Here is a 15,102-nt window from a genome sequence, read left to right as displayed (position 1 = left end):
CTCTAAAGATCACCTGACTTGCCTATTCTTTTTCGACTTCTCCCTTTTGATTCTTCTTTACACTTCCGTTTTATCTCGAGATTGCCTCACGCTTAGTCAATCAGGCTTGCCGCCCACGTGACCCTCTACAGCGTACCGCCTCTTGGCAATATAAATTCCTCTGCTTCCTGTCGCATTCTCCACTTCCGACCCGCGCTAATACTCATCTTTCCTGTATATTCTAACACCGCGGCGTCGCAGCAGTTGTGACTGCTGAGCAACAGTTTTCATCTGTCTTTTGTCACTTAATCAGGGGGTTTTAGTCGACGGTTGACGAATCGATCCATTTAGTCTGTGATAGCGCAGAGAATACCTATTCAGTGCATTTTTGTTGTCGCTTTAAGCTTTCTCGATAACTGATACCAGCTGCTGCCTACATCGCTGCGTGTTAGTACACTGTATTCTGGTCCACAACTGGACATCTAAACATCGACCTCGATGGCGACCCCGCCTCCGGAGGCTGCTCCTGTGCTCAAGGAGGAGAAGCCTCAACTGCCACCGTCGCCAAATGGCATCTCTTCTGTCGATGTTGGTCGCAAAGAGTATGTATATCTCCAATCGACTTTCGGAAACATGGAACTAATTACTGACTGCCTCTTCACAGCATGCAGGGTCTTGTAACTGATTCTAAGCCAGATGCGGCAGTTAATGAGAAGAAAGTCGAATCGACCAAACCTGCTTCAGTGAATGGCCATGAGACCACTGCCACAAACGGAGTCAATACAACATCCCCTCCGAAGTCACCGACTGCTCCGCCCGAGGAACGCAAAAACCCGGCCACGGAATCTTCAGCTATAGACGAAACAAAAAAGGAAACAACTGGGAAGAACCTTGGCAACTCTAGTGGGAATACTAGTGCTGATAATGGTACCCCTCAAAAATCGCAGCCAACGCCAGAAAGCTTAAAGCCAGCGAAAGAGGTGGACGGCAGTGCCCAGGCTCAGGGCTCTGCCGCGAAGACTGATCTTCCACATCATCCTCCCGCTAGTGCAAAGCCTGAACGTCCTTCGAACAATGATTTAACTACTAAGGCTTCCTCGTTACCACATCTGCAGAGTGTTGATCAGGAAATGCGAGATGCGCCAGATGTTCCGGTGTCCCCCACAAAGCTGTCTAGGGAACGCGAGCCAGATTCAAGAGATGAGCCTGCTGCGAAGCGTACCAAGATTGGAGGGGAGGGTTCTACCTCAACTGGATTTAAAGCCCCCGGGACCCCCGGCCCCGTGGCTGAGCGACGTGCGGATGCGGCAACAAATGGCGATGCGACTATGACTAGGGTCCAGCACAAGTTCCTTCTTAAAGGGATCCAAAGCCTGAAGCGTATGAATGACTCACGCTTTTATCGAGAGCCAGTTGATCCAGAGAAGATGAACATTCCTCATTATCCACAGATTATCAGGCAGCCCATGGATCTTGGAACCATTGAGAGGCGTCTGAAAAATAATGAGTACAGGTCGGTCAAGGCTGTCGTTGATGATTTTAGCCTAATGGTTCAAAACTCGTTGACGTTCAATGGCCCGGATCATATTGTTGCGCAGGAAGGGCAGAAGCTCAAGTCTACTTTCGAAAAGCAGATGATTAATTGCCCTAGGCCTGATGATATCGAAGAAAGGAAATCGAAGAAGTCTTCTCCTAAGACCTCAGCGGCACGACGGGAACCACGAACAAGTATAGGCCAGGCTCCACCACGCCCAACTGGTGGTTCCCCTCAGGCTACAACATTCGCTTTGGGACCAGAAGGCCTTCCTGTTATTCGTCGCGATTCCACCAATGCTGATGGACGCCCTAAGCGGTCCATCCATCCCCCGAAGCGCGATCTCCCCTACTCAACGAAGCCAAAGAAGAAGAAATATCAATGGGAATTGAAGTTCTGCCAGGAGGTTCTAGATGAGCTTCACAAGCCAAAACATTTTAACTATGCAGTCCCGTTCTATCAGCCCGTTGATCCTGTGGCCTTGAATATTCCTACCTACCACAGCATTATCAAGAAACCGATGGATCTCTCGACTATGCAGACGAAACTTAAAACTGGTCAATACGAGAACGCCAAAGAATTCGAACTGGACATGCGCCTAATTTTCAAAAACTGTTTCAAGTTCAATATCCCTGGCGACCCTACCTACCTTGCTGGACAAAAGTTTGAGGAGATATTCAACTCTAAATGGTCTCAGAAGACACGCTACCTAGAGGCCCATGAACCGCATCCTGAGCACCAAAGCGGAAAGTCCGAGTCCGAATCTGACGAAAGCGACGAAGATGCGGACGAAAGCGACGACGACGAAGAACTTCAACGGCTACAGCAGAAGATCGCTGAGATGACACGTAAGGTGGAAGCTATTGCCCAGAAGAAGAAAAAGAAGACACCACCCGGATCGAAGAAGGCCGGGAAGCTCAAGTCTAGCACTAAGGATATCAAAAAGCCTGGAACCATGAATCTGGCCAAGAAGGACAAGAAGAGCAGCATAAAGCCATCGAAGCCCGAGAAGCAGCGCTGGGTCACGTATCAGGAGAAGCAAATCATATCCAATGGGATTAGTAGCCTTCCAGATAAGAAGATGCAGGAAGCGCTTAAGATCATCCAAAGCAATGTTCCATCTCTCAAGGTACGATCTCCGCAACAGCTACTTACTGCAATGAGCTAAGAAGCCTAACTTTTGCGTCTAGGGCACCCAAGAGACGGAGATTGAACTTGATATCGATGAGCTACCTAACGATGTATTATTGATGCTTCTCAGATTCGTCAAGAAGAATGCGCCCCAAGTTATGGAAGATGAAGACGTGGCGACACCCACTGCTATGAATACTGCTGCCGCCCCGAAACCCAAAAAGAACAAGCCCATGAGCAAGTTTGAACAGGAAGCTCAGATCAACATGCTCGAGAGCAACCTGTCTCGCTTCCAGGGCGGTGGCCGTTCTCCTGATCCAGTTCCTTCTGTGGAAGCCAACGAAAGTAGCGACGATTCGGAAGATGACTCGGAAGAGAGCGAGGAGGAGTAAACCTTCGCTGGGTCAATTCTAGCTGAATATTTACTTTTCGGAAATCTTCCACGTCTCTTGTTGATCTACTATGCTAGTCACACTGGGCATTCCCATTCTTCATTTTACGTTATCCATTATTCTAATTAGTTGTTCCCCATCTTGGTTGTTAACCTGCGTTACCACACCAGCCTTTTTTGTTTGTCTTTTCCTTTCTACTATTAGCGATACTGTTGCGTTGGAAGACGGCCTGGATTTTATTATCAGGCGCCTGGTATTCTTGTACATAGCCCTTTACTTCTATCGGGTTGAACGTCGCGTCTGAGCTCTCCACTTTCGCTCGCCTGCATCTGGTGGCAAGGTCCACAATCCTGTGGTGAACGCACGATATGCTTTTGCTCGTCTTTCACGAGGGCACTTCCTGCTGACATTGGTTGGACTTGCTTAAGCATGCTTTGCGCTTGTTCTCTGGTGAAGGCGGAAATGCTTCAGTTGCAAGTCGATGCGCAGTGATAGTTCTCTGAGGAGAGGGTTGTGATGGCACCAAGTGCATGTATGATTACGAAAGAAATGTGAAAACGGAAGCGAAAATCTGAGACTTTGTATTCTTATACACATTCCGAGTAATCACCTGTAGGCTGGATACTGAGCCTTGGTATGCTTGAAGGTTCAATATTGCGCAGCGGAGCGAAGCAAGCATTATACTACTAGTACTTATCGGCGGGCGGTGACGCTGCACACCGATTTAATTAATTGTTATTCCTAATCTAATCTCCAGCTTCACAACCTACTTATCTAGAACGCTATAACTGGTTATGTTACCTCCTTGCGACCCAGCTATACTGGAGGATAATCCTCAATTTAAGAGGCTATACCAGAATTTGACAACGAATTTGCTCAACCCTGATGCCTCGACACGCGCCAACGATGCGCAGCCTGCCAGAAAGGCCGTCTTGGAAGTACGTCCTTTAACTATCTAAAACAATTCCACACTCGGGGGAATGAACCACAACAATGCTAAATCGAGAGGACATTTTGCTTAGGAACTTAAAAACTGTCGGACTCGTCATATAAAAAAGCAAATCAAGAAACGAACACTGCGACAGCTAGCCTTTGATCCTGACAGTGATTTATCGGACGATGTCAGCATGACTCCACAGGCAACCTACACGAAGGAGAACAGTAATAACTGACAAGGTTACATGGCTTACTACTAGTACCGCGACACGATCGCAATTATCAGCTTGTATTTGGACTCGTCATCCAACCAGCTCAACCTGGATGGTGACGATCGCGATGGAGCCGATGCGCTATCTCTCTTGGCTCCAGACATTGACAAATTCTACTCCGATCTTCCCGCATTGATCAAGCCCTTCTCGAATGCCATTTCCTCTTCTCTAGGTGACCTTCGATTGATCGCCAATGTGGGCGACGCTTCGAATCCTCCGTCCGCGGAGTTATCTCGACCCCGGACTAGGGCTCGTCAGTCGATGATGAGGGCACCCGTTTCTCTCTCCCAACAGCTTGAAGATCGGCTGCGCAAATTACGCCATAAACAACTATCCGAACTTCCGGCAGCCCGTACACGGATGGCAGCGACAGCGGGGGAAGTCCTGGCGACACGGGCTGCAGTGCTGGAGCGTACGGTGGTGTTACTGGAACGCGCCAAACACGGGGCACTCGCCCGAGCCACCAAAGCGAAGGCAGAGCATCTAGCTACAGTAGCACGGGACATGGAAGGAAAGTTGAGGTATGTCCGACCCCAGTGGCTTGCACTAAGTTCAAGGATTCTATGAAGGCCTGCCGAGATTAATTGGACATAATAGTGTGACGAAACTGGATATTTGTGCCACGATACACACGCCTGAGACTATTGCTGCTCTCAGCCGATACCGCCAGCACCTTCAAGACACCCGCGAGCGGCTGGAGGAGAGAAAGGCGGCAGCCCTGGAGGAACTAGAAGCATATGAGGTGGATGACTCGGGAGCGAACGATAGAGCTGGTAGTAGAAGACGGTTAGTAACAGGGCCTATGAGGGATATTACCCGACAATACGGGGATTTAATCCGAGAAATTGAAGATGTGAGGTCGGAGATTGAAAGGTTATGAATGGGTAGGTGTTTCTCGATCTATTGATTTCTCTTAAGATACCCTTGTCCCAAACGCATCATCGTGCCTTATACTGCAGTGCTTAATAACCGTGTCCATAATCAACCATTACTTTATTACATGTCCTCCAATTAGATGGTGCAATTCTGTACCTTCTAGTACCAAAGCAACCTTCTTGAACCAGCCAATAAACAACACCCGCACTACAATCACCTGACCATCCCACCAAAAGTTTTCCGCCGATAAGACTCGTGGATTCTATACACTGATCTTTAACCCCCCTCCCCCACAAAATTCACAAAGTATTTTCTCAATAAAATAAAAACTACACTAAAAATGGCCGATCAAACCCTCTCTATCTACGACGAAATTGAAATCGAAGATATGACCTTCGACCCCGCCGTCCAACTCTACCATTACCCATGCCCGTGTGGCGACCGATTCGAGATTGCGATCGATGATCTTCGCGACGGAGAAGAAATCGCCGTTTGCCCCAGCTGCAGCTTAATGATTCGGGTTATTTTTGACGTTGTACGTTTCTCATCTATTCCTTTTTATAATCGTGTATACACCGGGGTTCTTACTAACATCATCAAGGACGACCTCCCCAAGGCCAATCAGCAGCAAGGTCCCGGCGCCGTTGCGGTTCAGGCTTAAACTATTCAAGATGGAAATAGGGAAACAGCTATAGGGGCTATAAATTAATACCGTCATACGTCACTACACATACTGGAACCTCTCGTCTTCTCCCTTGTGGACTCGAAGGAAAAGTATAGACGTTCAGTCTTCGCTACGGGGGGCTATGCGACATCGCGAGCGCAATACAGTCGGATACCCGCCCTCGAGCTGGTGGTCGCATTGGCCGGAAGACTGAAGTGTTAGTGGGGTCTTGCCGTATGCATGATGTGAGGGGCCTGCCGTCGAACCCGGCTGGGGGAATTTTCTTGATGAGGCATCGTATCTCTTGACTTAGTGCTGGTGAAACATGAGAGATGAGGCGCATTAGTGGGCATCAAGTGAAGACACAATAGTGACCGCATCATAGTGACGACATGGTACTATTAGGCGATGATCGCCTTCTAGAATTGGTCGCTTGTGCGCTCGGAATATACAGAGAAGTGGGATCCCAATCCTTAATCTGGGAACGGTAGTACACCACGAAATTTAAATATGCATATTGTATTATGTCTGCGCAACAAGTATATGGTGTAATACCCGATGCCGAAATGTATAGTTCACCAAGATTCACTTAAAGAGAGCCCTCATACCCTACAACCACCACAACTTCATGTATTTGCGGCCCGGGTAACATAGGCACATCTTCGTATATCCAAGTCGCATACGCTGCAACCAGAACAAACAGATCACTGTTCCTCAGTGTAGACATCTCTCGGGATATTCAAGGTCAACTCGGTGTTCAACAGGTCCGTCAGATTCGATCCATCCCGGAGATAAATCCATTGCCCACTAGCAAAGGGCCTACTATCCTGTTTCTCGTGCATGTAGTCTCCCTCTACGACCCAGTCATACCGCTTGGGACCAGAGATAGGGGAGCTGAGCCAGATCTGCTTGTTGGGGGGTTGCTTGTTCAGGACATAGGTGCCAACACTGGGAAGAATGATGTTCATTACTCCGGCCTATATGCAAGGCAGTAATTAGCATGCCGTATACCAATTGATTTTTCAGCGGGAAGTAAACCACATGGAAAAGTGACAGAGCTAAAGCCCATCCAAGAGCTTAGAAGAGAAATTAGCAACGGGGAAAACGCACACTGTACTCAGCCTCTATGTCAGCACCCTCCTCTTGGACCTTCTCGATCTCGCTCTGGAGCACATTGAGATAATGCTCCGCGTATTCATGGTATTCTGCGTCTGTCAATGGCGATGGCTCGGTGACGTGGCTGGCGGCGCCCGCGACATTGTTGCTTTGCGGGTTTGGGGCCGGAGGGTCCGACGAGCCTGGGAAAATGCCCTTACGAGCTGCAGCAGTGCAATGGAAGCCCCGATGAGATGAGCGAGAAGCCGGACTCGACTGGGGTTGGTAATGAGAAGCTACTGGCGCTGAGATCCGGGCAACGCGAAGGGTCGGGCGGATGGCCGCTGGGAGAGCTCGAGGAAAACGGGAGAGCATAATGGAATACGTGAGACGTTGACTGAGTGAGACTGTCTTCTAGAGAGTTGATCACAGGTTATCGAAGAGGGACGCTGGGAGGTGCAAAAGCAGAGAAAAGTGGAGGTAAAAGGAAATGGATGGCATCATAGCTTATGTGGAGCTTAACTCCATTCGGCGTGACTTTCTCCGCATTCTATTCCATTTAAATCACCAATTACAACCATATTATGAGAACAACTCGTTCCTGCTAGCGCCACATATATCACATAGACTATATTTATATTTAGCGTCTTACTCGACGCTTCATATTCCTTGCCAAGCAAACCACTGGGGGTAACCGACGATCTAAAGTGCTCTATAAATGATATACCTCCCGCCGTGCAGGCCCCTCACAAGAGTCACAACATCCTGGCCATCAACATTTATCTTCTTTCGCTCATACCGCCCCAAACAGTGGACGACAGCCATGTCCGGCGCAAAAAAGAAAGAGAAAAGACCACCCTTAACCCACTTTCTCTGCCTCCCTCTAGTCAACTCAACATCCCTCCCCCAACTGGAATCCTCACTGGCAGCATTCAAAGCTTCGATCCCTCGCCGGGCACTTCGATATGGAGCTCCAGAGCAGCCACTCATCCCAGATGGTGCGCTCCGTCCCGTCGGTACTCTGCACCTGACTCTGGGTGTCATGAGTCTCCCAACAAAGGATCGTCTAAGCGAGGCTATCGAGTTCTTTCAATCGCTAAACCTAGTCACCATGGTGCGTGAGGCCGAGAAAATCGCAAGCGCACGCGCACAAGGGAGGAAGATAAATGCACATCTAGTTCCAGCGGCAGACCAGTCATCTTCGTCGAGCGCCGGGGACCTTGCCAAATCACATGGTGAAAGTCCCCCGAGCCCGTTCATCATTTCTCTTGAATCTTTGCATGCGCTTCCTCGCGCGCGCGCCGCGACGGTCCTACATGCGGCGCCAGTCGATCCTACTGCTCGCTTGTATCCTTTCTGTGAACTGCTGCGGGACAAATTCCTGGAAGCTGGATTTTTGCTCGGTGACCAGAGAAAAGAGAAAGATAGCAAGCAGACGAACGATAAGTCTACAGAAGAGGCGGCGATTGAAGAGCCCTCCCTCCTTGAGGAAATGCCAGCCAATGTTGCGGAAGAAACCGCACGAACGTCAGACAAGCCGATAAGCACTCAGCCTGTATCGAAGGAATTTACGGTTTCAAAACCGAAGATCAGACCGCTTCTGCTGCACGCTACGGTCGCAAATACAATTTATGTCCGTGGGAGAGCACGGGGGGGAGGGCCGCAGAAGGGTCAAAATCGCAAAAACCAATACACTTTCGACGCACGGGAGTTTTTGTCCCATTATCGAAATTATTATGTTGACGGCGATAGAACGACTCCTCGAACTACTGTGGTTATAACTAGCGGGGGTAGTAGTGAGCAAGATCAGCTGAACGAGGAGGATCTTTCAGAGAATGAGACCAGCCATTCGGAGCGTGAAGGAGACAAGTCACCGAACAACAGGAGAGTGTCTAACGATGCCACCGGCGCCAAACACCGATATCCCTTTGTGTGGGCGAAGAACTTCCCCCTTGAAACAGTGTGTATTTGTGAGATGGGTGCGAAGAAACTTGACCCAGAGGCCGATGAGGATGGAATGAACGCACGTTTGCGGGAGAAATACTTGCCTGTAGTGGAAAGGAGCTTGGAGTTTCAGTCTATGGGAGACGGGGACGGTAAGATGGATGCCAGTTGTGATGGGAGTGTTGGGGTTGGTGTGCATATTCGTTGACTGTTATATACCCAAAGTCAAGTACATAATTAGGCTTTCTTCTAGCCGAAGTAAAGCGAGCATATAGACTGGAATCATTGGATTCATATTATAGAATACATCTTAGCAACAGCCGACCCTGACATATAACTAGAAAGAACTCCTAACGCCACGCTGAATAGAGCTATGTCATTCGTCTCCTAGATACCATTCAACTACCTCATCCGGCTCATAAGAGTCTCCATACCTCTTTCCACAGACAACTCTGCTGCTTTGGCCTTGACAGCACTGATCATGCTTCTCTCAAAGTCATCCCTTGTCCTAAGCACTGCCTCAACCCACGTCAGCTGCAGATCCCAGTATTCCATTTTGAAGTCCTCATAGACTGCAACAACGGCAGGACCCTTCTCTGATTCAAGCAGGCGAACCAACCAGTCGACGAGCCGCCACTTCTGCTTGATGGTACTGGCAAATGAGTCCGGATAGTTTTGAAAGAAGGCGAAAACGGTTAGAACGTCGTCCTTGAACTTGTCCGTGTATGGATCAGCGTGTCGCCGGAATTTGACACCGCGGTTGCGCACAGACGACAGATACCGAACCAAGAGTTCGTCGGAGAGTTCCTCAACTAATATGTCGATTAGAGATGGGTGAATGACAGGGGAATAATCGGCCATGTAGTCTTCGAATGTAGAAGTGATGCGCTTGATGGCAAAGTCGCCATACCACTTCTGAGTGAAGAAATCGGGGATAGTAGAGCGGAAGTCGACCGCAAAAACTACTTCGACGAATTGAGTAAGACAATAGGTACTTAGGTCCACGTAGCCGTCGCGAAGGGCGTCCAGCTCTGGTATAGCTCGCGCCGCCATGTATTTCGGGTCGACGTGCGCCTCGAAATCGCGCTTGAACCTCGACAGGTAGCCCAGTTGTCCTGATTCATCATTGTCATCGATACAAGCAATCTGGTCGTTGGCCACCGCAACAAGCCAATCCTGCAACAGCTGCAATCCATCAAGCTGGTCGCCGCCTGGCGCCTTATATTTGGCGCACTCCTCTTCGATGAGCGATTGCCAAGCGGTTTGACGTCCCTTGAGCACTCGGAACATAGCATCGATAATGCCTTCGACCAGGTCTGTACGAGAGGAGGCGGTAGCTGCCTGGATTTGTTCATGAATCATGCGCCACATATCCGGAAGGGTTTTGGTGCGGAAGTAGCCCTCTGCATTAGTGTCCAGAGAGTCAGGAACCCGCTCCACCAGGCCATTCCTATCGGTCTCTGTGATCCTCTCCATCCACTCTTCGACCGCTTTGATGATAATGCTCTGCCATTGTCGAATGAGCTCAGGTTCACGATCATCGAGAATGTTTGGTCGCAGGTCTGTCTGTTTCCACCCGAGTTTGTTCATCTTCTTATAGTATTTCTCGCTCCAGTGGATTATAGAAAGCAGATTATCTGGGGGTAGCTCAGGGTCATTGATCAGATCCACGAAAAAGTCATGCATCATCCGGTGGTAAATATCAGTGTATGTCTTGTAAATCTTCCACTTCTTTGGCATCAATGTCTGCATGCCCTGCTTAACAGAGAAGAGATCATTGAAGAACCATCGGAAACTCTTCTCTAGGATATCTGGATCGCCGAGGAATTCCTCCTTAGTATTCTCAAACTGATCCTGTGCGTAGAATTCAATGGCTTGGAGAAACTTTTCCTTATAGCCCCTAATCGTTTTAGGGCCCACATTCATCGACTTGAACCGGCCTGCCAGATCCTGGTGGTCCTTCTGCGCTTCCTGCAAAGCACGAACCGTTTCATCTTTCTTTTCCTCGTTCATGACAACAACAGCTAGCCGGACAACCATGCTAGGGTTATCAGACTGCACAAGGGGGATCAGATTCATACAAGCAGTTCCCAAATGATCATCAAACCAGTCAATAACACTATCCAGACCCTGGAAGTAATCCTCCAGCGTGGCTTCGCTGCTCGGGTCCTGGGCCTTTCGTATCTGATCCATCGCCTCGTCTCGGAAATCTCTCAATTTAGAGATCTGCATATGAGCTCGCAGCAAATTCGGCTGGTTCTCGAGATCATCATCATCCTCTCTTAGAAGATTCTCAACCTCAGCAAGATTCTCACTAAAATTCTCCAGTCCCTTCTTCATCGTCAAGACCGCCTCGAAGTTCCTCTGCACTTTGGCAAGTCGATCAATCTGGGAGAAATCCTCGACGCTGGATTGCGACTCCGCACATAGTTTGTCGATTCCCTGGAGCTCATCCTTCGTCTTCGAAACCTGGCGCTGGCCTTCGGTTAACGCGCTGATGCTGCGTTGTACTGTCCCCAATTGATCCCGGAGGCCTTCTCGGAGCTGTGAATCGACGGCTGCCTTCTTCCGCGAGTATTCCGCTCTCAGTCCGGCGATCTTGTCCAGGTCTTCAGGGTGACGCAGAATATCTTCTAGCCGTGGTAGAGCCACCGTTCCTTCCGAGTCTCCACCTCGTGCCATTTCGACGATATCATACACTAGGTAAGGTACTAGATCGATATAAAATACCAGTGGTAAGCGTCCTGTCTGCTACAGGATCATTAAACTCGGTAATTCCGTAGTGCAACCAGACAATTAGAGCAACAGAGAAACCGTCATAAGAATATCTGCAATAACCCCTAGTCGCAATATAATCGATGCCGCCGCAATCAATAATGTGCCAAGTATACACTCTTAAACGCACAGCGCTTTGAACCCAAATTAGATTCCGTTCAAACGTACGTAGAGTCACAGCAAGATAGCAGCCATATGCATGCCACTATGACTTATAGCAGCCAATGGCACATCCCCGCGTTTCATTCAAGCAAATAGATTGTCAAGTGCGCTCCGCCCGCCAGGAAGACGCTGGCAGAATACTATACACGTGACTCTCCGCCTCGCAGGCCGACTGGATCGGAATGCCAAAATTCCCGCCGTCATGGTTTGATATATATACAATTATCTGTATTGGAGCGATTGTCCCATATCCTGAAACCGAAACACAGTCCCAGGCTTGTCGCGATAACTTGGTTATCTGTGCCATACAATCAGACGTGAAACCACGGACCCTCCGCCAAAAATCCATCTCCAGACCGAGCAGCGAAATTGAGAAAAACGACCCCAAAAGAAAAAAAGAATTCCTATAACATACCTCTCCGACAATCCAAACCTCATATAAACACAACATTTCAAAATGAGCTACTTCCGCGTCACCCTTGTACGCTCCGCCATCGGTCTCCCCCGGAGAACAACAGACGTCCTCAAGGCCTTGGGCCTCAAGAAGCGCATGGCAACTGTGTTCCACCCCGTGTCTCCGTCAGTCGCCGGTCAGATCATGAAAGTCAAGGAGCTGGTCGATGTCCGTGAGGTCGATAGACGGTTAACGAAACAAGAAGTCCATTTTGAGCGGAAGCCGGATCCAGGATACTACATCGAACAGACATCGGGTGCTGAATGGAAGGCGAAGAGGAGTCAATAGATGTTGGTATTCTACATTGATACTTCGCTTTTACTTTATTTTCACTCTTCGCACGGAAGGCTCATCTGGGATACAGTGATGCTGGCTTCTATGGTCAATGCACTATGATGCCTGTGAAGCTGGAAGAGTCGGTTCCGAAATTGGTTGGAACCTTTTGCGTTGAAACATTTTCTGTATCTGCTTGCATGGAGCGGTCTTATTTCTTACATTTTCAGTCTTTGTTCGACACGACTTACTGTACTATACATATTTTGCTACTGTGTTATATTAGGACACTCGGAACCTATGTGATCTCGAAAATATCGATGTGATATTGCTTAAAGATGGAAATATGGATAGACTGTCTGGTTTATTTACGGTAGTGAATGCGAAGCCCAGTCTGAACGCCAGAAACGCCATATTCCCAATTTACGTCGTAGGAAGACGCGTTTCTTCCAGGCCATATCAGGACTATCCACATTCAAAGAATATTAACAATGCATTTTTGCAATCAATAAGAACCATCTAGGCTTTATACAGAGTGTCCAGGAAGCCTTCTGCCAGACGACTGACAATACTCTTATCAGGCATGCTGCCGGCAACGCCATACAAGGCAGCCGTATCACCACGCTTGATGATATACGACTTTCCTTGACGCTTCCTCTCCTCTGCCTTATCTAATTCCTTCTCGACAACCTCAATGAGGTCAGTAGTGAGTTTGTCAATAGCAGAGGCTGTAGGAATAGTGAACGCTACATGAATTGCTGCAGGCGATTGGAGAGCGTTGAGATGCCAGCCCTTGGCGGACAAAGCATCGGCCATATCGTAGATGTCAACGGCACCGTTTTTGCTCTGGAAAGCAACAACGCTGATCATGGGCTTTCCCACAACATCAAGGTTCTTCGATAAGAGCGGGTGCTCTCTAATAGACGCCTCGAATTTCTTTGCTGCACCAACAATGTCAAGGCAACTCTTGATGTAACCAGATTCTCCAACACTCATCAGACTGGCCCAGCAGCCCGCGATAAGAGCACCTGGCCGAGATCCTGCCACGGATGGAGATGCATAGACGCCACCGGACCAATCAGGATAGACGAAATACTGATAGCTGCGGTAGGTCCGGTTTCGGTATAGCAACACGGAGTTGCCCTTCGGCGCGAATCCGTACTTGTGCGTGTCTACACTGATGCTGGTCACACCAGGGAGGCGGAAATCAAATCCACCCTCCTCTTCATATGGAGATGGGAAGCCGGCCTTCTTAAGGAATGCAACCACAAAGGAGCCCAAGCAGCAATCAACATGCAGAGGGATTTTGTATGCTGTGGCAAGGCGGGACAAGGCAGGAATATCATCAACAATGCCATGAGGAAAGTTTGGCGCGGAACCAACGAGCAGGACAGTGTTCGGGTTGATCAAACGACGCACCGAAGGAATATCGACTTTGTACTCCGGAGCTGGGCAGGGCACGCGATGCAGTTTGATTCCGAAGTATTCGGAAGCCTTGTAGAAAGCAGCATGAGCTGTATCAGGAATGATCCTGCAACTGTCAGTACGGACCAGTTTACCATAGGTAGCTTATTCTCACATTTCTGGCTCTGTTACCCTGCGTTCAGCATACGCCTTTTGCCGCGCTGCCAAACAGGCCATGAGGATGGATTCAGTGCCACCGGCCGTGGTAACACCAGCGCCATCAGACGGAGCATTGAACAGTGCGAGTACCTGAATTCGATCACATGAGTCATCAAATTCATATTATTTGACAAGAAGACCCAACCTACCATAGCCACAACTTCAGCTTCCATCTTCCGGACGCCAGGGAAAACATCCGGGTGGATGGGATTGGCGACTCCAAACTGCCCAAACGCTTCGGCCTGAAGCTTCAGAAGGTCTTGTCCACCGTGATACACAGCTCCGCTGACACGACCATCTTCCCACCGGGTATGCTCCATACTTGCCAGCTTCTCAAGCTCGGCGCGGATCTGTTCGGGGGTCCATCCTTCTTTAGGCAGATTCAAATATCTCGTGACGCCAGGGCCGGTTGCAACAAGCTTTGTCTCCAAGTTTTCAATTGCTGACGAAACCTGCTTGTCGACCTGACCGCGGACACCGGGGAAGCGCAAGAAGATGGAGTAGCAGAAGAGACGGATCGCGGCGTAGACATTCCGGATGCTACCGAGGACACCATAACCGCGTAAAGAATAGAACGCCTTGCGAACGTAGCGAAAAATAAAAACTAGAAATACAATGTTCTTAAGACTGTTCCGCCATTAGAGACATCGACGACCAGGATGGAAGCTTAGAAACCGTGCGTCCGGATGACATCCTACTAGGAAGCTGTTGGGGGACAGCGGGCGGGGGGAATGGAATGAGTGATGTTCCACTTACATATCGAAATTCAACGCCACCAACTGCGCATTACGAGCTCTGCTGTATCCCAGCAGCTTATTTTGTAAAGCGACTGGAAGAACCGAGGACGCCATATTTATGTTCAAAACAGCCTCGAAGACTGATAAGAAAGTAAGATGACCTCCAAAGATAAAAGATAACGAGAGCTGTCGAAGGGTCGGAACTGACGTTCCAAGGGAAATGGGTCTAGTACTAGTAGAAGGAAGCCGCCGTTA

General features: G+C 49.1%; 9 protein-coding genes across 9 annotated transcripts; 6 read left to right on the top strand and 3 right to left on the bottom strand.

The window, feature by feature from the left end:
• The first annotated feature begins 76 nt into the window (after window positions 1-76).
• On the top strand, window positions 77-3,157 carry BDV38DRAFT_185514 (putative transcription regulator BDF1). Its single transcript, XM_032052163.1, has 3 exons — window positions 77-581; window positions 644-2,642; window positions 2,704-3,157. Exons 1-3 carry the CDS (start codon window positions 478-480, stop codon window positions 3,034-3,036), a joined length of 2,436 nt encoding a protein of 811 aa, XP_031909442.1. The 5' UTR covers window positions 77-477; the 3' UTR covers window positions 3,037-3,157.
• Window positions 2,994-3,400, top strand: BDV38DRAFT_185521 (uncharacterized protein). Its single transcript, XM_032052164.1, has one exon. It carries the CDS (start codon window positions 3,107-3,109, stop codon window positions 3,338-3,340), a length of 234 nt encoding a protein of 77 aa, XP_031909441.1. The 5' UTR covers window positions 2,994-3,106; the 3' UTR covers window positions 3,341-3,400.
• Window positions 3,401-3,649: 249 nt separating this feature from the next.
• On the top strand, window positions 3,650-5,230 carry BDV38DRAFT_185511 (uncharacterized protein). Its single transcript, XM_032052162.1, has 4 exons — window positions 3,650-3,974; window positions 4,059-4,157; window positions 4,233-4,765; window positions 4,842-5,230. Exons 1-4 carry the CDS (start codon window positions 3,831-3,833, stop codon window positions 5,122-5,124), a joined length of 1,059 nt encoding a protein of 352 aa, XP_031909440.1. The 5' UTR covers window positions 3,650-3,830; the 3' UTR covers window positions 5,125-5,230.
• A 64-nt stretch (window positions 5,231-5,294) lies between these two features.
• Window positions 5,295-5,847, top strand: dph3 (CSL family zinc fnger-containing protein). The gene has a single exon (XM_032052161.1). The coding sequence runs from the start codon at window positions 5,461-5,463 to the stop codon at window positions 5,779-5,781; it is 321 nt and encodes a 106-aa protein (XP_031909439.1). The 5' UTR covers window positions 5,295-5,460; the 3' UTR covers window positions 5,782-5,847.
• A 460-nt stretch (window positions 5,848-6,307) lies between these two features.
• BDV38DRAFT_185500 (frataxin family protein) lies at window positions 6,308-7,478 on the bottom strand. Its single transcript, XM_032052160.1, has 2 exons — window positions 6,895-7,478; window positions 6,308-6,761 (listed from the first exon to the last, which is right to left on the bottom strand). Exons 1-2 carry the CDS (start codon window positions 7,252-7,254, stop codon window positions 6,489-6,491), a joined length of 633 nt encoding a protein of 210 aa, XP_031909438.1. The 5' UTR covers window positions 7,255-7,478; the 3' UTR covers window positions 6,308-6,488.
• A 224-nt stretch (window positions 7,479-7,702) lies between these two features.
• BDV38DRAFT_274338 (uncharacterized protein) lies at window positions 7,703-8,900 on the top strand (the record flags this gene model as incomplete). The annotated part of the gene is made up of 2 exons (XM_032057826.1): window positions 7,703-8,675; window positions 8,764-8,900. The coding sequence occupies 2 exons, from the start codon at window positions 7,703-7,705 to the stop codon at window positions 8,898-8,900; spliced, it is 1,110 nt and encodes a 369-aa protein (XP_031909437.1).
• A 325-nt stretch (window positions 8,901-9,225) lies between these two features.
• On the bottom strand, window positions 9,226-11,505 carry BDV38DRAFT_274337 (SNARE-binding exocyst subunit SEC6; the record flags this gene model as incomplete). The annotated part of the gene is made up of 1 exon (XM_032057825.1): window positions 9,226-11,505. One exon carries the CDS (start codon window positions 11,503-11,505, stop codon window positions 9,226-9,228), a length of 2,280 nt encoding a protein of 759 aa, XP_031909436.1.
• Window positions 11,506-12,217: 712 nt separating this feature from the next.
• BDV38DRAFT_286836 (mitochondrial 54S ribosomal protein uL30m) lies at window positions 12,218-12,610 on the top strand (the record flags this gene model as incomplete). The annotated part of the gene is made up of 2 exons (XM_032060757.1): window positions 12,218-12,494; window positions 12,579-12,610. 2 exons carry the CDS (start codon window positions 12,218-12,220, stop codon window positions 12,608-12,610), a joined length of 309 nt encoding a protein of 102 aa, XP_031909435.1.
• A 144-nt stretch (window positions 12,611-12,754) lies between these two features.
• BDV38DRAFT_185418 (sphinganine-1-phosphate aldolase DPL1) lies at window positions 12,755-15,102 on the bottom strand. Its single transcript, XM_032052159.1, has 4 exons — window positions 14,867-15,102; window positions 14,260-14,737; window positions 14,067-14,200; window positions 12,755-14,018 (listed from the first exon to the last, which is right to left on the bottom strand). The coding sequence occupies exons 1-4, from the start codon at window positions 14,959-14,961 to the stop codon at window positions 13,007-13,009; spliced, it is 1,719 nt and encodes a 572-aa protein (XP_031909434.1). The 5' UTR covers window positions 14,962-15,102; the 3' UTR covers window positions 12,755-13,006.

This window comes from Aspergillus pseudotamarii (genome assembly GCF_009193445.1).
Source record: "Aspergillus pseudotamarii strain CBS 117625 unplaced genomic scaffold BDV38scaffold_67, whole genome shotgun sequence".
Lineage (NCBI taxonomy): Eukaryota > Fungi > Ascomycota > Eurotiomycetes > Eurotiales > Aspergillaceae > Aspergillus > Aspergillus pseudotamarii.
The sequence above is the reverse complement of the archived record's forward strand: the minus strand, read 5'-3'. Positions and strand labels throughout refer to the sequence as shown.